Source organism: Somniosus microcephalus, unplaced genomic scaffold (genome assembly GCF_052327205.1).
Source record: "Somniosus microcephalus isolate GS21.2 unplaced genomic scaffold, FLI_Smic_1.0 unresolved_chr5, whole genome shotgun sequence".
NCBI lineage: Eukaryota > Metazoa > Chordata > Chondrichthyes > Squaliformes > Somniosidae > Somniosus > Somniosus microcephalus.
The window spans coordinates 49,336,986-49,359,526 of record NW_028225183.1 but is presented as its reverse complement, the minus strand read 5'-3'; the positions used below and the strand labels follow the sequence as shown (position 1 = coordinate 49,359,526).

The 22,541-nt window shown below is 43.0% G+C and overlaps 1 protein-coding gene across 1 annotated transcript in view; it reads right to left on the bottom strand.

The window, feature by feature from the left end:
• Nucleotides 1-22,541, bottom strand: part of LOC147088186 (Fc receptor-like protein 5) — a 509,517-nt gene that overhangs the window by 11,760 nt on the left and 475,216 nt on the right. Inside the window, exons 4-5 of the mRNA XM_085977795.1 lie at nucleotides 1,447-1,740; nucleotides 137-378 (exon numbers count right to left, since the gene is read on the bottom strand). Of these exons, the coding sequence (XP_085833921.1) occupies nucleotides 137-378; nucleotides 1,447-1,740 (536 nt within the window). The remainder of the gene's footprint in view (nucleotides 1-136; nucleotides 379-1,446; nucleotides 1,741-22,541) is intronic.

Genomic DNA, 22,541 nt, shown 5'->3' with positions numbered 1-22,541 from the left:
ATAGACAAAATCTGAGCAAAAACACCGTTTCTGTGGATATTAAACACTGTTATGTCAAAACAAGAATTTTTCTTTGTAAATAACGAGAGGGTTGTATAGACATCTTAACAATTCGTATTTCCCTTCACTCAGCCACGATAGTAACCGTCACAGCCTCGCTGCACTGGGACAGTAACCACCTTCTGTTGATTGAGGTTATATATCGGCATTTGTACCGGCCTCCTTGGTTTATCCCGGTAACCGGGAACCCTCCAATGTTGTCCTTTGTGATGATTTGAGGAGAGTTCAGTCTTTGATTATCTTTGTAAAAGTAAATTTGACCGTGATCCTCTCTGTTCACTGTGCAGGTAATGGTGACTGTCTCTCCCTCTACAGATGCTGCCGAAGAAGCCTTGGTGAGTTCCTGCAGTGCCTCTTGTAAATGGTATACACTGCAGCCGCGGTGCACCGGTGGTGGAGGGAGTGAATGTTTAAGGGGGTGCATGGGGTGCTAGTCAAACGGGCTGCTTTGTACAGGATGGTGTCAAGCTTCCTGAGTTGGAGCTACATTCATCCAGGCAAGCGGAGAGTGTTCCATCAAACGACAGACATGTGCCAAGTAAATGGTGGAAATGCTATGGGGAGTCAGGAGGTGACTCATTCACTGCAAAATTATTCGCCTCCGACCTGTTCTAATAGCTACAGTGTTTATGTGGAAGGGAATTGGAGTTCATGTTTTTGGAGGTGAATTTAGAGGTGATGGTTTTGGAGGTGAATTTAGAGGTGATGCTGTTCCCATGTGCCTGCTGCTCTTGCCCTTCTGAGAGGTAGAGTTCCCGTGTTTGTGAAGTGCTGCCGAAATGCAATGGAGAGATTGATATCGAACCCCACAATGTAATTAGATTAAAATATCGTGCATAAAAGGATTATTTTGACAGTCGCGGCACGCAGATCCTGTTGCCAGACAGAGAAACCTGTAATATGTCAAGGCCAGTTAGTCTGGAGAGCTTCTTGTGGTGACGCTGCACTCAATGGCGTTAAATCCATGCCGTCGTGCTGTATTTGTGGCACTAAATTTTGAAAGTTCAAACATGTAGGGGATCATTTTTCCTTAGGCAGACCCTTGAAACAAGTGGGCGCGATTCGATTTTACACACATAATTAAATGGAAAGCTTTATCAGGCGGGGCCAGAAACGGGCGGCGGAATCGCTACCGCCCGTTTTGGTCTAACCCCGTGACGAATTTCACCGCCTTCACTCCAGTAACGCCCTTTGCCGGTAATGATTTCACATCAATTGAATGCAGGGTCCAGCGTTACATGAATCCTTTCAAGATTTGAGCAATAAGATCAAAACCCATTCGGTTATTTTCCTCTCTCCTTATCTTAAAGCATTTATGTTGTTCCAATGATTATAGACAAGAGCTTGAATAAAACATACACAAATTCACTGATCCCTGTCACTCACCTGCTATAGTGACCGTCACAGACTCACTGCGATTAGATTCTAACCACCTTCCCTTAACCGCGGTTCTATATTGGCACAAGTACCGCCCTCCTTCATCTTTACTGGTAACCGGGAATGTTCCAACGTTGTCCTTTGTGACGATGTGATCGGAGTACAGCTGTTGATTACTTTTGTAAATGTAGAAGGTATTTTTGCGGTCATCTCTGGTCACGGTGCAGGTAATGGTCACCGTCTCTCCTACTACATACACCCCAGTCGGTTGATCAAGAGATATCACTGGTGTTGTTAGCGGATCTGTGGCAAAATATACAGAAATAACATTTAGAATTGGGTCTGCGGATTTTCGTGTACAGTGCAAGGTTGGGTCACTGGTGATTGTACGGTGTTGAAGTGCAGTTTCACATCGGTACAGAAATTACTCAAAAGAGGTTTTCGGGATTTGCTTACAAAGAAACAAAGAAAGACATGCATTTCTACAGCGCCTTTCATGAAAACGCGACGTCCCAAAGCACTTTACTGCCTATTTAGTACTTTTAAGTGTAGTCGCTGTTGTAATGTAGGAAATCAAATGGTAGAGCGAAATAACCTAAATCAGCTCGAGTTCTCTTCCAAAGTCCGATATTTGGCCGGAGATTTTACTCTGGGATATGAGCGGAACAAGGGAATGGTTGCTTTTAAAAGACCAGTGCTGCTAATATAGCCCAGGTGATGATGTGATGAGAAAGAGTAAAAGTCTCCATTATACATGCACCGCGACCGGCACCAGAGTAAGTATGAACCCTCCGCCAAGGGAAGGCATTTAGAAACCAATCTCAGCGAGGCTGTGACGGTCACACATTTCACATAATCGAGCTGTTTTGGTGGACACTCAATTGTTGTTATCATTACCGCTGTGATAGTCACTGTCATGGCTGGCAACTACTGTCCATCCATAATTGCCTCTTCAGAGGGTATTCGGTGGTCTTCTAATTGAACCCATTCGGGATGATTTGTAACTTGCAGGGGAACTTGGAGATGGTCGTGTTCCCATGCGCCTGCTGCCCTTAATTTGATAAAAAGGAGTGAACATTTCCGTTAAAATACTTTGAATCGCATTTGAAACAGTGGGCCCACAAAAAGCTCTTTGAAAGAGATTTCCAATTAGTCTCACCCGCTGCCCTTTTCCCTTAGCCATGCAATTATTCCCTTTTCCAGAATTCATTCAATTCCATTTGGAAGTTAATATTGAATCTGTTTCCACCACCAGTTCAGGCAGTGCATTCCAGATCATAACAGCTGACTGTGTAAAACAATTCTCTTGATATCCTGCCTGGTTCTTTTGCCAATTAAGTTAAATCTTTGTCCTTTGGTTACATTTATTTTTATTCACTCTATCGATACGCATCATAATTTTGAACAACTCTATTGATTCTCCACTTATTATTTTCTGCTCTATGCGAATAACCCCACCGTATCTAGTCTCTCCACATCGAACTACCCGGGGTTATAAGGCACAGAGCTACGTGATGGCTAGAAGAGAGAGAAAGAGAACGAGAGGGGGAGAGAGATAGAGACAGAGATAGACAGGCACATAGTGGGAGGGGGAGATAGAGAGCACGTTAAAGCGAAAGACAGCATCCAGGGAGAGGAAGGAAAAATGAACGCATTAAAGGGATTCGCAAAAGATGTGGAAGAGAGCACACGATAGAAAGATAATGCAACCAAAAGATGAATAATAGGAGTGGGAGAGAAAAAGAGAGGGAAGGATTGCGAGAATAATAGAGAAATCGAATGTGGGGGGCTAACGAGACTGGATATGGGAGATAAAAGGAGTGCGAGGGCTGAAGGGAGGACACGTGTAAGATATGGGCCGTACTATCTGAAAATGTTGTGGAAGCAGATTCCATAGGAAGTCCCGAAATGCAATTGGAAATGTACTTGAAGATGACTAATTTGCAGGATTAAGGGAAAAGCTGAGGAGTGGGACTGAAATGGACAGGTCTTTCAAACAACTGGTACAGGCACGTAGGGCCAAATTGCCTCCTTCTGTGCTGTAAATCTTCAAGATTCCATGATTGAATAATCTACCGAAATATAAAAGGGATTTAAATAAGTGATCTGCATTTGCATTGGCTTTGCTCGCCGACAGGTGCCGCTAATACAACTTTACCGGTATCGAATGTTGCAATCAAATTGCGGGACAACAGCTAACAGCGACTGGGGAGATATCTCCGTATTCTCACTCTTTGTGATAGGCGGAATTCAGTGCTTTAAAGGAGAATAGATGAGTTTGCTTTGGCTCAATGTGTACACTCTTACGTCTCTGAGACAAACGATTATGGGTTCGAGCAACATTCCAAACATTTGAGCTCCTTTGTGGACAGACACTCCCAGTGCAGTACTGAGGGAGTGCTGCACTGTGGGAGATACCAACCCTTTGATGAGACGTTAGACCGAGGTACTTTCGGCCTCCCCGTGACAGGTAAAGATTACATGGCATTTCGGAAGAGTAGGGAGGTCACGGGAGCAAGAGGTGGGATTTGTGCACAAGACGGGTACAGAGAGTGCATGAGGGGAGGCATGAGATAAATGATAATCAATTCAAGACTAGGGCAGTGGAAGTGGGTTAATGGGAACGAGTTCAAACAGCAGAGGCAGCGCAACGGAGGTAACCTAAATTTATCGGGGGTGCAGGAGTGGGGTGGGGGCAGGGCACGGTGGTCTTGAATTTGGGGAGAAATATTATATGGAGGGAGTTTAGGAAGTACATTGGAGCTGCAAAAACCCATGGTTCGGGGTAGTGAAGCCGCCATGGAGATTGAAACCACTGAGGCCGAGGAGTCACTCAACAGGAGGCTGTCGGATTAAAGGCGAAAAGAGATGGTGGTAAGATACTCGAATATGATTGGGGTTCGGTCGACAACTAGGATTTTTGGAGAGGCCAGAAGAGTAAATCCTGGTGTGTAAGTGAATGGAAGAGAAGTTAGCAGCGGAGCAAGAGTAGGGACAATGGTGAGATGTAATGATTGGAATCACAGTGCTACCACAGTCGTTCTGGTCTGGCAGGTGGTGGAATGTACAAGCCTGTAGGGAGGCTTCAGGAAGAATTAAGATGTTGCCATTGTGAGCTCATTCAAATCCAGACCTCCAATGCCGGTGTTTATGCTTCACACGAGCCTCCTCCCAGCTCTACTGCATCTAACGCTAGCAACATATCCTCTATTACGATAGCAAACTACTGCAGAAGCTGGAAATCCGAAATAACAACAGACAACGTTGGCTCTATTTTCTCTCCACGGATGTTGCCTGGCCTGCGGAGTTTTTCCAGCATTTTCTGTTTATATTTAACAAATCCTCTATTCCTTTCCTTCTTAGGGATTTAGCCAGCTTCCCCTTAAATGCATCTGTGCTTAACACTCCCTTTAAATGCTCAACACTCACTGTGGTAGCGAGTTCCACATTCTCACCACTCTCTGGGTAAAGATTTTCGCCTGGATTCGTTATTAACATCATTAGTGACGATCATATATATATGGACCTCATTCCTGGTTTCCCCCGCAATTGAAAACATGTTTTCTACATCTGCTCTGTCAAAACTTTACATAATTTAAAGACCTCTATCAGAACCCCACTCCCAATTGTCCCTATTCTAGAGAAAAGAGAGCAAACTTGGTCAATCTATCTTATAGTTACAGCCTTTCAGTTCTGGTGTCCTCCTTGTCAATCTACATTGCACCTTCTCCAGTGCTTCGATATCCATTTTATAATATGGAGACCAGGACTCTGCACGGTGCTCCAAGTGAGTCTAACACTGGTCTATACATTGTTCACTTCTCTGCTTTTCAATTCTCGGCCTCTAGAAATAAATCCCATGGTATTGCTTGCTTTCCTAGAATCATAGCATCATAGAAAAGCATGGCAGAGAAGGAGGCCATTCTTCCCTTCCTGTTTGTGTCTATCGATAAGGAGCCATCTCGTCGAATCCCACGTTCCAGCTCTTGGTCCGGAGCCTTGTAGCTTATGGAACTGTAAGTGCATAGCCAAGTACGTTTTAAATGTGATGAGGGTTTCTGCCTCGAGCATCCTTTCTAGCAGTGAGTTCCAGACACCCGTCACCCTCTGGGTGAAAATGGTCTCCTCAACTCCCTTCTAATCCTTCTACCAATTACTTTAAATCTATGACTCCGGTCAATTGACATCTCTGCTAGGGGAATAAGATGCAAAGAGACCAACCCCAGCATATCCAGCCTAGTTATGGCCTTATTAATCTGCGTCGCAACTTTCAATGATTTGTGTGCCTAAACCACTAGTTTCCTCTGCTCCTCTGCCCCATTCAAATATTAGTTTCGAAGGAGTAAGTGACATCCTTCTTACACGTTATTTCACTTATATCCTTCCACTTCACATATATATAATTAATAGTGAAACATTATTCGGGATGGAAATGGCTAGCGACGCTGCGGGATACATTGAAGTCTCTAAAGGGATAGTGGAGGATTATTTCACTGGGACTGATAAATAGTTTATGAGACTCGGCCTCAGCAAGAGCGATGGGTGTGAAGATCAGCAACAGAGAAGAAACGGGAATTGGTGTTGCTCCTCACATGAAGCGATTGACAGAGCTCTCGTTGTCCTTTTCGGGGAATGCCAGGAGAGGCACAAAGGGTCACTGTGGACTTGTTCACGAATAATTCAATTCTGGAAATGCAAGGGATTGGAAAACTAGTGGAGTAGTGAAGTGTTGGGATAATGGTGGTGCAATAAGTACAGAAGAGGAAAATACAGAAAACAGAATTAGTAAAAGGGATATCGGGCTGGTGAAATATTGACCCTTGAACTCATGCAGCTCATGTGTGGCTCATGCCAAATCTTATTATATGGTTTGCTAAAAAATGATACACTTGTGTGATGAAAATTAGTAATAGTGTAAATAAGCAGAGCATTTGTCCGGGACATCACATGGAACAGAAGGCAAACGATTGACGTTGGTTGCGAATTTATTAGAAGTTAGGAGAAAGAGAGCAGGTATAACGGGGATGTAATCTAATTGTCAGGATGTGACATGTGGTGTCCTCAGAAATCTGTAATGTGGACTCATGTTTTGACTGCATTGATCTATGAGTTACTGGAATGAATAAATATCCATACATACAAGTTCACTAACGACACTGAGTTAGGTGTCACTGTAAGTTCTGCAGATAGCAGCAGAATGTTGCATAGGGACATGGCTAGATTAAGTGAGTGGGCAAAACTCAGGGCGATTCAGTTCAGTGTGGGGGGAGTGTGAGGACACTGACTTTAGACCAAAGCAAGATATATATTCCAATTGGAAGGCTTTTTACACTTTTTAACCCACATCAGAGTAAGGATACAAGAACATAGGAACAGAAGTCGGCCATTAGCCCCTGGAGCCTGTTTCACCATTCAATCTGATTATCGCTGATCTGTATCCTAACTCCATCTACCTGCCTTGATTTGTAAAACCTATTGCACTTATTTAATAAAAATCTATCAACCACAGTTTTGAATTTTTCAATTGACCTTGCCCCAATCGACATTCGGGTGAGAGTTCAAGTTTTTCTCTACACTTTGTGCAGAGAGGTGCTTCCTGAAGTTACCCTTGAAGGCTCTAGCTCTAATTTTAATGTTATGCACCTGGGTTCTGTACTCTCCCAAAAGAGGAAATAGTTTCTCTCTTTCGATCTTAATGACCTTAAACAGCTCAATTAGATCACCCCTTTATCTCGTGTGCTCGAGTGAGTACAAGCCTAGACTACGGAACCTGTCCTCATAGTTTAACCCTTTTATCCCCGGTATCATTCTGGTGAATCTGTGCTGTCACCCCTCCAAAGCCAATGGGGCAAATTTTGTGGTGGGTATGACGCCGTTCACTGAGAGCACTCCATCATACATGATCCACACCGACGGGGAAATACTGATTATTGGCGCAGATTTGGGCTAGTTACCAACCAACTGCCCAGCACATCCGTCCGAAAATGATACATCATTGAAAGCAGGCGCAGGAGCCTGTGTCACATCGTAAAGGAAGATCTGCATGTGTATATTGTAGACGTTTTGGTGGAGGAGACTTTTTTGACGGTCGAGATTCATTTATTAATTAGGGAGTTTGAATAAAAAAGTTAAATAAAGTGAACATCTAGCAGATTTCAGTGCGAAAAGTCCATTCAAATCAAACGTGAACAAGACAACAAACAATCTAATGCCTCTATAACATGGAAAGTAGATTTATCTATTACCAGTTTAAATGAGGTCTGAATAATATATTATAATCCTGAAAATTAACATTGAATATATGGCTGGGAATGTCTTTCTGAATTTGAACAATATTTCTTGTAGGGAAAATAAAACATTGTTAGACATTTACTGATGATCAAAACAGAAAGTAGTATACATAGCGACTAATAGATTGTGAGTTTGGGTTAAAAAAAGAAATTAAAAGTCTGATATATGAAAGAGGTTCAAGCACCAGTTTGCTTAAATGTTAATAAAGGTTTTTAGAAATTTTGAAAAGTTTTTAAAACAGAATTTCAATTGAATAGACTGAAAGCATCTTATGTGGGCGTGGCATGGTACGGGCAGCTTTTGTGGGCGTGTCTTCCCTTACGCATAGGCTGTAGCTGTGCTCCTGGCCTGGCTGATGCCATAACCTGTGTAGAACTCTGCAGCGCCAAAGAGAACTCTCCGTTCTCCCTAGCTCCATAGTCTGCAGCTACGCCACCGAAAGCAATTTTTGGGCCATCATATCATTCCTGACGTCCGGTTTACTGAACTGAATGCAGCTCCTCCGGACGGGATATACCCAGAGCTCTGTAAAGCTGCAGCTTAAGTTTAACCGCTTTGTATTCCAGCTCTCTTGAGATGAAGGCCAGCATTCCACTATGCTATTTCATAATGTTCCTACCTTTCCACTAGATTTTAGTCATTTCTGTACATTGACCCATAAATCTCTCCACTCCTCAACTTTCCCCAGCTTTTCACCAATTAGAAAATACAGGAATCTTGTTTTTACGTCCAAAGTGCAAGTGCTTCACTTTTTTACTTTAAATTCCATAAGCTACAGTGTTCCCACTCATTCATTCTATCGAAGTCCCTTTATAACATTCTGTTCAAGTTTGCATTATTTACTGCGCCACCTAACTTAGTTTCGACCGCAAACTTAGAAATACAGCTCTCTATTCCTTCATCCAATTCAGTTATAAATAAATTGATAAGCTGAGACACAATACAGATCCCGAGGGGACATCAGTCGTCACAGCATGCCAATGTGATACAGACCTATTATCCATACCATATGTCTCCAATCAAATAACCATTTTCTAGCCAAGTCTATCAGTTGCTTCCAATTCCATGCACAAACTAGTCAACTGCCTTTTGAAAGTCCATATGAATAACATCCATCGACAGTCCTTTATCTACCACGTTAGTTACCACCTCAAAATTCAACTAGGTTCGTTAGACATGAATTACACTTTACATTTCCATGCTAGATCTCTCTGTTCAGTTAATATCTGTCCAACTGCTCAGTCACTCTGTCCCTAATAATAGATTTTAGTGCATTTCCACAACTGACGGTAGATGGGAGCTTGGTAGCAGAATAAAAAGAAGGACCTCAAATGTTGTAATCTCTGAATTACTCCCGGAGCCACGTGCTAGTAAGTATAGGAATAGGAGGATAGAGCAGTTAAATACGTGGCTAATGATTTCGTGCAAGAGGGAGGGCTTTAGTTTCCTGGAACACTGGATCTGTTTCTTGGGTAGGTGAGACCTGTAGAAGTCGGAAATTTGGCAACTGGACCGGAATGGGACCAACATCCTTGCGGGGAGGTTTGCTAGTATGGTAGGCGGTGGGTTTAAACAAACTGGCAGGGGGATGGGATACTGAGTGGAGATATAGTAGGAGCTGATGCATGGCCAAATATAGAGGAAAATGCAAGTCAGTCTGGAAGTAAGAGCAAACATGTAACGGCACAAGGGAGTATGGCACGCCGGATGGCATGTATTTTAATGCAAGCAGTCTTGCGAGTAAGGCAGATGAATTGAAGTTGTTGATGAACAAATGGGAAAATTATATTGTTGCTATTGCAGAGATATGGTTGAGGGAGGGGCATGACTGGCAGCTCAATATTCCGGTGTATAGATTTTTCAGGCGGGACAGAGAGGGATGTAAAAGGGAGGGGGTGTAGCAATATTAAACAAGGAGTCAAGTACTGCTCTAAGGAGGGATGATAACATAGCAGTTTCCTCCAATGACGCCATATGAGTAGAAATTAAAAACAAGAAGGGGGCAAGCACTTTGCTGGGTGTGTACTATACGGGACCAAACGGTCAGGGGGAGATAGAGGAACAGATATGTAGGCAAATCTCACAGAAGTGTAGACATAATAGGGTACTAAATGTAGTGGATTTCATCTTCTCCAATATAAACTGTGATATTCAGTGTGTGAAAGGCTTAGTGGTTGCAAAATTTTTAAAGTGCATCCAGGAGCGATTTATGAGCCAGCATTTAGAAAGTCCTAGAATAGAAGAGTCGCTCCTGGACCTAATTCTAGGGAATGTAGCGGGCAAGTGGTAGGAGTGTCAGTAGGAGAGCATGTTGGTGACAGTAACCATAATTCGCTGATATTTATGGTAGGCATGGAAAAGGACAAAGATGGAAGGGTAATAAAGTTCTAAATTGGGGGAAGGACGACTATAATATGATAAGGCAGGATTTGGCCAAAATGGACTGAGATCAGCTACTTGTAGGAAAATCCACATCAGAGCAGTGGGATTCTCTCAGAAAGGAAATAGAGAGAATACAGCGCCAACATATAAACCGAAAAGGTTAAGAGTGGGACCAACAATTCCAGCAACCTTGGATGTCAAGGGATAGACAAGAAAGGATCAGGAAAAAAAGAGAAGCTTTTGGCAGATACAAAGGACTAAAAGCAGTGGAAGCCCTAGAGGAGTATAGAAAGTGCAGGGGGTTACTTAAAAAAATAAATTAGCAGAGCGAAGAGGGGGCATGAAAAAATACGTGTGGGCAAAATAAAGGAAAATCCCAACGTGTTTTATAATTATATTAAGAGCAAGAGGATAACGAGGGAAAGCGTGGGGCCCTACTAGAGACCAAAGAAGCAATCTGTGTGTAGAGTGGGAAGATGTAGGTGAGGTTTTAAATTAATATTTTGCATTTTTGTTCACTATGGATAAGGACGATGTATGCATTGAAATCAGGTAGGGGGATTGTGACATATTTGAACACATTTGTATTGAGAGGGAGGAGGTACTGGCGGTTTTAGCCGGCTGAAAATTGGATAAAGCCTCAGACACAGACGAGATGTATCCCAGGCTGCTGGGGGAGGCAAGTGAGGAGATTACAGGGGCTGTGAGACAACTTTTCAGAACCTCTCTGGCCACAGGGGAGGTGTCAGAGGACTGGAGGACAGCGAACCTTGTAGCATTGTTCAAGAAGGCCAGTAGGGATAAACCAGGGAATTACAGGCCAATTAGCCTAACATCGGTGGTAGGAAAATTATTGTAAAACATTCTTAGCGACAGAATTAGTCACCACTTGGACAGGCAAGGACTAATCAAGAATAGTCAGCAAGACATTGTCAGGGGGAGATTAGGTCTAACCACTCCTCAACTTTCCCCAGCTTTTCACCAATTAGAAAATACAGGAATCTTGTTTTTACGTCCAAAGTGCAAGTGCTTCACTTTTTTACTTTAAATTCCATAAGCTACAGTGTTCCCACTCATTCATTCTATCGAAGTCCCTTTATAACATTCTGTTCAAGTTTGCATTATTTACTGCGCCACCTAACTTAGTTTCGACTGCAAACTTAGAAATACAGCTCTCTATTCCTTCATCCAATTCAGTTATAAATAAATTGATAAGCTGAGACACAATACAGATCCCGAGGGGACATCAGTCGTCACAGCATGCCAATGTGATACAGACCTATTATCCATACCATATGTCTCCAATCAAATAACCATTTTCTAGCCAAGTCTATCAGTTGCTTCCAATTCCATGCACAAGCTAGTCAACTGCCTTTTGAAAGTCCATATGAATAACATTCATCGACAGTCCTTTATCTACCACGTTAGTTACCACCTCAAAATTCAACTAGGTTCGTTAGACATGAATTACACTTTACATTTCCATGCTAGATCTCTCTGTTCAGTTAATATCTGTCCAACTGCTCAGTCACTCTGTCCCTAATAATAGGTTTTAGTGCATTTCCACAACTGACGGTAGATGGGAGCTTGGTAGCAGAATAAAAAGAAGGACCTCAAATGTTGTAATCTCTGAATTACTCCCGGAGCCACGTGCTAGTAAGCATAGGAATAGGAGGATAGAGCAGTTAAATACGTGGCTAATGATTTCGTGCAAGAGGGAGGGCTTTAGTTTCCTGGAACACTGGATCTGTTTCTTGGGTAGGTGAGACCTGTACAAGTCGGAAATTTGGCAACTGGACCGGAATGGGACCAACATCCTTGCGGGGAGGTTTGCTAGTATGGTAGGCGGTGGGTTTAAACAAACTGGCAGGGGGATGGGATACTGAGTGGAGATATAGTAGGAGCTGATGCACGGCCAAATATAGAGGAAAATGCAAGTCAGTCTGGAAGTAAGAGCAAACATGTAACGGCACAAGGGAGTATGGCACGCTGGATGGCATGTATTTTAATGCAAGCAGTCTTGCGAGTAAGGCAGATGAATTGAAGTTGTTGATGAACAAATGGGAAAATTATATTGTTGCTATTGCAGAGATATGGTTGAGGGAGGGGCATCACTGTATGTAAGTTTGAGATTTATTCTATATCTGTCATTTCCTGGTATGGCATGTGAGTTCGGGATTTATTCTGTACTGTATGCTAGATTTAGATTAATTCTGCCTCTGTCATTATCTGGTAATGTATGAGGAGAGATTGGGTCGATTAGGCTTATATTCGCTAGAGTTTAGAAGAATGAGAGGGGATCTCATTGAAACTTATAAAATTCTAACAGGACTAGACAGACTAGATGCAGGAAGGATGTTCCCGATGACAGGGGCGTTCAGAATCAGGGGTCACAGTCTAAGGATAAGGGGTAAGCCATTTAGGACTGAGCTGAGGAGGGATTGAGCTGGTGAACCTGTGGAATTCTCTGCCACACAGGGCAGTTGAGGCCAATTCATTAAATATATTCAAGGAGGAGTTGGATATATTTCTTGAGGCTAAAGGGATCAAGGGATATGGGGAGAAAGCAGAGACAGGGTACTGAATTTGGATGATTAGCCATGATCTCATTAAATGGCGGAGCGGGCTCGAGGGGCCAAATGGCCTACTCCTGCTCCAAAATCTAAGTTTCTATGTATGAGAGTGTGAGATTCATGCTGAGTATCTGTCATCTCTGATGCTGTATGTGAATATCAGTTTAATTCTGTCTGTCACTGTCTGGTACTGTATGTAAGTGTGAGATTTATTCTGTGTGTCTGTCTCTGATACAAATGTAAGAAGTGACACAACACCAGGTTATAGTCCAACAGGTTTATTTGAAATCACAAGCTTTCGGAGCGCTGCTCCTTCGTCAGGTGAAGAGGAGAAATGCATATAGACACAGCATATATAGTCAGAGAATACTGCCAGATGATTACAGGTAATCTTTCTAACTGCCCTTTATTACACCTCGGCAGAAAGATAATTACAGCAATCAAAGGTGTGAATAGTGTCTCTGATACAGTATGTGAGTGTGAGATTTATTCTGTGTGTCTGTCTCTGATACATTATGTGAGTGTGAGATTTATTCTGTGTGTCTGTCTCTGATACAGTATGTGAGTGTGAGATTTATTCTGCACCTGTCAGTCTCTGACAATCTGTTTCAGTGCGGATTGATTCTCTATTAGACAGTGTCTGATGCTCTATGTGACAGTGAGGTACATTCTGTGTCTGTCAGTTTCTGGTATTATGTTTGAGAGTGAGATTCATTCTGTATCAGAAGTCTTTAATATTCTGTATCAGATTGGAATTCACTTTGTCTCGATCATTTTCTGGTTCTGTATATGAGTGTGAGATTCATTCTCTCTTTGTCAGTCTATGATTCTATATGTGAGAGTTAGATTAATTCAGTATCTCTCTGTCTCTGGTGTTGTATGAAAGTGAGGGATTCATTCGGTATATATTAGTCTCTGATCCAGTGTATGAGAGTTAAATTAATTCTGTATCTGTCAGTCTCTGGTACTGTGTGTGAGAGTGAGGTTCATTCCACTTGGACTGAGCCCTCACCCCATGATACCGAGAATTCGAACCCGAGTCAGCTCGCTAGGAAGGGCAGCTGGGCTCATCACTGTACCACCATCGCTCTAATTTTAAATTGAAAGCCTCTGTATTTACAGATCACTCGCCAAAGGTCTCTGGAGCTTTAGTCAGGACGAATAACACTTGCAATCATCTTAATCTGAACGTAAACAAGATGTTCAGGTTATTTCTCTCCAATTTAAAATAGTTGCTGATGAATGGTTATCGTGTTGCAGTACAGGCTGGCAGCCAGGAGATGGCACCAACCACTAATAGTTTGGAGTGTGCGGATTGTGTCCACACATCCAGACCGCCGTGAGTCTGGTGCTGCCCGGGGAGCTGGCCAAGCACGGGGTGTCGGAAGGGACAATGCCGGAGGCCATTGCAAATACATTTCACAACGCTCTGAAACAGCATTAATTTAGTCGATGAATTCATTCGGGCCATCGTAATCACAGAACATTAATGTGAGCGCGGGTTTTTTCTGTATCTCAGTTTCTGGTATGTGAATGTGGGTTTTATTCTGTACCTGTCTATTTCTGGCATGGAACAATGGGTAAAATGCTGTAGCTCTCAGTCTCTAGTATGTTAGTGTGGGTTTATTTTGTATTAGAAGTCTCTGGTGTGTGAATGCGGTTTTTAGCTGTCATAAATTAATGGAGTCAAAACGGCACAGAAGGAGGTCATTCGGCCCATCGAGTCCGTGCCGGCTATCTGAAGAGCAATCAGTCAGTCCCATTCCCCCGCTCTATCCCCATAGCCCTGCAAGTTTACTTCCCTCAAGCGCCTATCCAGTCTCCCCTTGAATACACTGAGTGCCTCCGCTTTCACTACTTCCGTCAGCAGCGAGTAACAGGTCCTCACCAATCGCTGCGTAAAAAAGTTTTTGGTCACATCCCCTCTGTATCTCTTGCCCAAAACCTTAAATATATGTCCCCTAGTCCTTGTACCATGAACTAGGGGGAACAGCCTTTCCCCGTCTAGCCTGTCCAAATCCATCATAATCTTGCACACCTCTATCAATTCACCCCTCAACCTCCTTTGCTCTAAAGAAAACAAATCCAGCTTCTCCAACCTGTCCTTGTAGCTAAGATCCCCCATCCCGGGGACCATTCTGGTAAATCTCCTCTGCAGCCTCGCAAGTGAATCACATCCTTTCTAAAGTGTGGTGACCAGAACTGGACGCAATACTCCAGTTGTGGCCTAACTAGCGCTTTATAAAGGTTTAGCATAACTTCTGTACTTTTGTACGAATACCTCTATTTATGAAGCCCAAGATCCCATATGCTTTGCTAACCACTCTCTCAAAATGTCCCCCCCCCACCTTCAGAGGGATCTATGCACGTTAACTCCCAGGTCCCTCTGTCCCTGCACACTCTTTAAAACTGTGCCGTGAAGTGTATATTGCCTCTCCCTGTTCCTGCTGCCAAAATGCATCACCTCACACGTCTCTGTATTAAATTCTTTCAGATTCTGGCATGTGAGTGTGGATCTTATTTTGTATCTGTCAGTCTTTGTTGTGTGTGTGGCTTTATTCTGTATCTTTCAGTATCTGCCAAGTGAGTGGTGTTTTCATTTGTATCATTCAGACTCTGCTATGTGAGTGGGATTTTATTCTGTATCTGTCAGTTTTGGTTATGAAATGTGGGTTTTAATCAGTCCATGCCGGTTTCTGGTATGGGAGATTGGCTATTTCCCTGTGTCTGTAAGTTTATGATATGTGAGTGTATGTTTCATTCTGTATCTCTCAGTTTCTTTGAGGTAAGTATGAGTTTTACTCTGTATCTCTCAATCTGTGGTATGTGAGTCTGGTTTTTACTGTCTATTTCTTAATCTCTGGTACGTGATTGTGGATTTTACCCTATACCTGTGAGTTTCTGGTATGTGAGTATGGATTTCACTCTGTACCTGTCAGTCTCTGGTATGTAAGTGTGGTTTTCCTCTGTATCGTTCATGCTCTGGGATGTGAGTGTGTACGCTGCAACTTTCATTTCCTCGTATTTGAGGGGGATTTTTTTCTGTACCTTTCAGTTTCTGGTGAGTTACTCGAGGTTTTGCACTGTACATGTCAATTTATTTTATGTGAGAATCAGTTTTAATCAGTACCTTTCAGTTTCTTGTATGTCAGTGTCTATTTGAATCTGTATTGTCAGTTTCTGGTATGTGAGTGGGATGTTGTGCTGTACCTGTCAGTTACTGATATGTCAGTGTTTTTTCCCTCTACCTGCCAGCTTCAGGTAAGTTAGTGAAATTTTGTTCTGTACCTGTCTATTTCTGGTATGTGAGTGGGATTTTGTCCTGTACCTGTCAGTTTCTGGTATGTGAGTGTGGCGTTGTCCTATACCTGTCATTTTCTGGTATGTGAGTGGGGTTTTGTTCTGCACCTGTCAGTTTCTGGTATGTTAGTGGGATTTTGCCCTGTACTTGTAAGATTCTGGTATTTTAGTGGGATTTTGCCCTGTTCTTGTCAGTTTCTGGTATGTGAATGGGGTTTTGTCCCGTACATGTCAGTTTCTGGTATGTGAGTGGGGTTTTGTCCAGTACCTGTCAGTTTCTGGTATGTGAATGGGGTTTTGTCCCGTACATGTCAGTTTCTAGTATGTGAGTGGGGTTTTGTCCAGTACCTGTCAGTTTCTGGTATGTGAATGGGGTTTTGTCCCGTACATGTCAGTTTCTAGTATGTGAGTGGGGTTTTGTCCAGTACCTGTCAGTTTCTGGTATGTGAATGGGGTTTTGTCCCGTACATGTCAGTTTCTGGTATGTGAGTGGGGTTTTGTCCCGTACATGTCAGTTTCTGGTATGTGAATGGGGTTTTGTCCCGTACATGTCAGTTTCTGGTATGTGAGTGGTATTTTGCCCTGTACTTGTCAGTTTCTGGTACGTGAGTGTGGTATTGTCCTGTACCTGTTGGAAAGTGTGAGGTTATGCACTTTGGCAGAAAAATCAAAGAGCAAGTTATTATCTAAATGGAGAGAAAATGCAAAGTGATCTGGGGGTTCTGGTGCATGAAACACAATAATTAGTATGCAGGTGCAGCAGGTGATCAGGAAGGCCAATGGAATCTTGGCTTTTAATGCAAGGGGGATGGAGTATAAAAACAGGGAAGTCTTGCTGCAGTTATACAGGGCATTGGTGAGGCCACACCTGGAATACTGCGTGCAGTTTTGGTTTCCATATTTAAGAAAAGTTATACTTGCTCTCGAGGCGGTTCAGAGAAGGTTCACTCGGTTGATTCCGGAGATGAGGGGGTTGACGTATGAGGAAAGGTTGAGTAGGTTGGGACTCTACTCATTGGATTTCAGAAGAATGAGAGGCGATCTTATGGAAACATATAAGATTGTGAGTGGCCTTGATCGGGTGGATGCGGGGAGGATGTTTCCACTGACGGGTGAGACTAGAACTAGGGGGCATAATCTAGGAATAAGGGGCTGCGCATTCAAAACTGAGATGAGGAGAAACTTCTTCACTCCGAGGGTAGTAAATCTATCGAATTTGCTACCCCAGAGAGCTGTGGAAGCTGCCACATTGAATAAATTTAAAATGGAGATAGACATTTTCCTAGCACATAAGGGAATTAGGGGTTACGGGGAGAGGGCAGAGAAGTGGACGTGAGTCTAGATTCGGATCAGCCATGATCCTATTGAATGGCGGAGCAGGCCCGAGTGGCCGTATGGCCTACTCCTGCTCCTACTTCTTATGTTCTTATGTACCTGTCAGATTCTGGTTTGTGAGTGTGGTTATATCAAGTACCTGTCAGTTTCTGGTTTGTGAGTGTGGTTATATCCTGTACCTCTCAATTTCTGGTAAGTGAGTGTGTTTTATCCTGTGCCTGTCAGCTTCTGGTATGTGATTTGGGTTATGAACTGTACCTGTCAGTTTCTGGTATGTGAGTGTGATTTTACGCTGTACCTGTCAGTTTCTGGTATGTGAGTGTGATTTTACGCTGTACCTGTCAGTTTCTGGTATGTGAGTTGGGTTTTGTCCTGTACCTGTCAGTTTCTGGTATCTGAGTGGGGTTTTGTCCTGTACCTGTCAATTTCTGCTATGTGAATTGTGTTCTGTCCTGTACCTGTCAGTTTCTGGTATCTGTGTGGATTTTGTTCTGTACCTGTCTGATTATTGTATGTTTGTGCGGGTTTTGTGCTGTAGCTCTCAGTTTGTGTTATATGAGTAAAGGTTTTATTCAGTACAGTACCAGCCAGTTCCTGGTAAGGGAGTGTAGATTTTAGTCATTATCCGTCACTCTCTGGGATATGAGTGTGAGTTTTACCCCATTTCTGCTCATCTCTTGGATGTGCGTGAGAGTTTTACTCTCTATCTGTCAGACTCTGGGATGTGAGTGTGGTTTTATTCTCTATCTGTCAGTTTCTGGTATGTGTGTGTGGGTTTTTTATGTATCTGTCAATCTCTATTACATGAATGTGGATTTTACTCTGTGTCTGTCAGTCACTGCTGTGTGAGGTTGTGTTTGACTCTACAGCTTTCAATCTCTGGGATGTGAGAGAAGATTTATTTCTGTTAATATAGTCTCTGGAATGTGCATGCGGATTTTCCTCTGTAACTGTCAGATTCTGTCAGAATTTGTGTTTTATTCAAGTGTGTGAGTGTGGATTTCACTCTGGATCTGTCATTAACTGGGATGCAGGTGTGGGTTGTATCTGTACCTTTCAGTTTCTGGTGAATGACTGGATTTCACTCTCTACCTGTCTGTATCTGGTATGTGAGTGTAAGTTTCTGTTTATCTCTCTGTGTGTAGTCTGGGAGTGTGGATTTCACTCTGTGACCTTCTACTTCTGTTGTGGGAGTGTGGGTTTTCCTCTGCATCTGTCAGTCATCAATCTGTTACTGGAAGTGATTATGTTTCATTCTCAATCTGTCGTTCTGTGAGTGATAATGTACTTACTGTGTGTGAGAAGGAGCTGCCTGCAATCCCCCTTCTGTTCAGGTTGGAGCAATTATCTCATTTATTCTGCCTCACTGAAGTATCTTGCTACGAGAATAATAATATGAGAACAATATTAGTTATAAGTTATGGACAGCTGCGGGTAGAATATAAAAGTGATGTTATAATTAATGTGTCTATTTATAATAAAGTAAAGTACCTGGAGAGAAGAAACCGTGATACTAACAGTGTCATTGTCTGACCTCACTGCAGTACAGCGGCACTCAGATTCTCTACATCAGCTGTGTAGGACGGTTCTATAGTAAGTTATCAGCATCCAGACACAACCCAAAGCCAGCACCGGACCATGAATGGGACCACCCTATTGGCACAGTCCAGGTTTTTATCTCCCATTCCCATGGAACTACCTGTACATTTCAAGGATGGCTTACTGGAATATAACCACAGGTACCTGGGCTGTACAATAATTGTTTTTAATCTATTGAAAACGAGTTGAGGGCCTGAGTAGTTAACAGAATGTCTCAGAACTCGAGAATGTCCTCTCCCTTCCCCCACTCACTCCATGTTCCGGAACTACTTCCTGTTCCACTCTGCCTCTTTCAATCAGTCTCCCGACTGCTGCTGAATTTATCCTGAACCAAAACCATTCTGCGGACACAGACCCAATGTGATGTGCTGTTGTTTGCTCCCTTATTCCCTGGTGTGTTCAACGATCATCAGCCGAGCACAGAGGAAACGGCCCCCGCTGGCAGAGCTGGGGGAGGGGAGCCCGCATGGGGCTTCCTGTCGCTTTAAACACTGTGCGGAGAGAGGGGGAGGAGCAGACTTCTGTTTAGAGTGCAAGCGCAGTGTTTGCGTCTCTTTCGTGTAGAATTAATATATTTCGCTGTGTGAGAAGCGCCCTGCTCCTTGTGAGATCCCCAAGTGGATTATTCCCACAGGATTTGTAAATTGTCCAATTAAGAAATGCCTATCCAGTCTCCCCTTGAAAACATTGCGTGTCTCCGCTTTCACCACTTCTGTCGGCTGCGAGTTCCAGGTCATCACCAATCACTGTGTAAAAAAGTTTTTGGTCACATCCCCCCTGTATCTCTTCTCCAAAACCTTAAATCTTAAATCTGTCTCCCCTAGTCCTTGTATCATCAACTAGTGGGAACAGCCTTTCCCCGTCTAGCCTGTCATAACTCATCATAATCTTGTACACATCTATCAAATCACACCACATCCACCTTTGCTCTAATGAAAACAAATCCAGCTTCTCCAACCTGTCCTTGTAGCTAAGATCCGTGATCCCCAGAACCATTCTGGTAAATCTCCTCTGCACCCTCTCAAGGGCCTTCACAATCTTCCTAAAGTGCGGTGACCAGAACTGGATGCAGTCCTCCAGTTGTGGACTAACCAGTGTTTTATAAAGGTTCAGCATAACTTCTCTACTATTGTACTCAATACCTCTATATATGAAGCCCAAGATCCCATATGCATTGCTAACCACTCTCTCAAAATGTCGCCCCACCTTCAGAGGGACCAATGCACATTAACTCCCAGGTCCCTCTGACCCTGCACACTCTTTAAAACTGTCTCATTAAGTGTATATTGCCTCTCTCTAATCCTGCTCCCAAAATGCCTCACCTCCCACTTCTCTGTATTAAATTCTTTCAGTTTCTGGTATGTGAGTGTGGATTTTACCCTATACCTGTGAGTTTCTGGTATGTGAGTGTGGATTTTACCCTATACCTGTGAGTTTCTGGTATGTGAGTATGGATTTCACTCTGTACCTGTCAGTCTCTGTTATGTGAGTGTGGATTTTACCCTATACCTGTGAGTTTCTGGTATGTGAGTATGGATTTCACTCTGTACCTGTCAGTTTCTGGTATGTGAGTGTGGATTTTACCCTATACCTGTGAGTTTCTGGTATGTGAGTGTGGATTTCACTCTGTACCTGTCAGTTTCTGGTATGTGAGTGTGGATTTTACCCTATACCTGTGAGTTTCTGGTATGTGAGTATGGATTTCACTCTGTACCTGTCAGTTTCTGGTATGTGAGTATGGATTTCACTCTGTACCTGTCAGTTTCTGTTATGTGAGTGTGGATTTTACCCTATACCTGTGAGTTTCTGGTATGTGAGTGTGGATTTCACTCTGTACCTGTCAGTCTCTGGTATGTGAGTGTGGATTTTACCCTATACCTGTGAGTTTCTGGTATGTGAGTATGGATTTCACTCTGTACCTGTGAGTTTCTGGTATGGGAGTGTGGATTTTACCCTATACCTGTGAGTTTCTGGTATGTGAGTATGGATTTCACTCTGTACCTGTCAGTTTCTGGTATGGGAGTGTGGATTTTACCCTATATCTGTGAGTTTCTGGTATGTGAGTATGGATTTCACTCTGTACCTGTGAGTTTCTGGTATGTGAGTGTGGATTTTACCCTATACCTGTGAGTTTCTGGTATGTGAGTATGGATTTCACTCTGTACCTGTCAGTTTCTGGTATGTGAGTGTGGATTTTACCCTATACCTGTGAGTTTCTGGTATGTGAGTATGGATTTCACTCTGTACCTGTCAGTCTCTGTTATGTGAATGTGGATTTCACCCTATACCTGTGAGTTTCTGGTATGTGAGTATGGATTTCACTCTGTACCTGTCAGTCTCTGTTATGTGAGTATGGATTTCACTCTGTACCTATCAGTCTCTGGTATGTGAGTATGGATTTCACTCTGTACCTGTCAGTTTCTGGTATGGGAGTGTGGATTTTACCCTATACCTGTGAGTTTCTGGTATGTGAGTATGGATTTCACTCTGTACCTGTGAGTTTCTGGTATGTGAGTGTGGATTTTACCCTATACCTGTGAGTTTCTGGTATGTGAGTATGGATTTCACTCTGTACCTGTCAGTTTCTGGTATGTGAGTGTGGATTTTACCCTATACCTGTGAGTTTCTGGTATGTGAGTATGGATTTCACTCTGTACCTGTCAGTCTCTGGTATGTGAGTGTGGATTTTACCCTATACCTGTGAGTTTCGGGTATGTGAGTGTGGATTTCACTCTGTACCTGTCAGTTTCTGTTATGTGAGTGTGGATTTTACCCTATACCTGTGAGTTTCTGGTATGTGAGTATGGATTTCACTCTGTACCTGTCAGTTTCTGTTATGTGAGTGTGGATTTTACCCTATACCTGTGAGTTTCTGGTATGTGAGTATGGATTTCACTCTGTACCTGTCAGACTCTGGTATGGGAGTGTGGATTTTACCCTATACCTGTGAGTTTCTGGTATGTGAGTATGGATTTCACTCTGTACCTGTCAGTTTCTGTTATGTGAGTGTGGATTTTACCCTATACCTGTGAGTTTCTGGTATGTGAGTATGGATTTCACTCTGTACCTGTCAGTTTCTGTTATGTGAGTGTGGATTTTACCCTATACCTGTGAGTTTCTGGTATGTGAGTATGGATTTCACTCTGTACCTGTCAGTCTCTGGTATGGGAGTGTGGATTTTACCCTATACCTGTGAGTTTCTGGTATGTGAGTATGGATTTCACTCTGTACCTGTCATTCTCTTGTATGTGAGTGTGGTTTTCCTCTGTATCGTTCATGCTCTGGGATGTGAGTAGTACAACTTTCATTTCCTCGTATTTGAGGGGGACTTTATACTTTACCTATCAGTTTCTGATGTGTTAGCCTTGGTTTTGCACTGCATCTGTCAATTTATGTTCTGTGAGTGTGGGTTTTAATCAGTACCTCTCAGTTTCTGGTGTGTGAGTGTTTGTTTGACACTGTATCTGTCAGTGTCTTTTATGTGAGAGTTGATTTTACTCGACAGTTGCCACTCTCTGGGATGGGAGTGCGGGTTTGACTCTGTATCTGTCAGTTTCTGATTTGTGAGTTTGGGTTTTTTTTCTGTACCTGTCAGTTTCAAGTTCGTGAATGTGGGTTTAATTC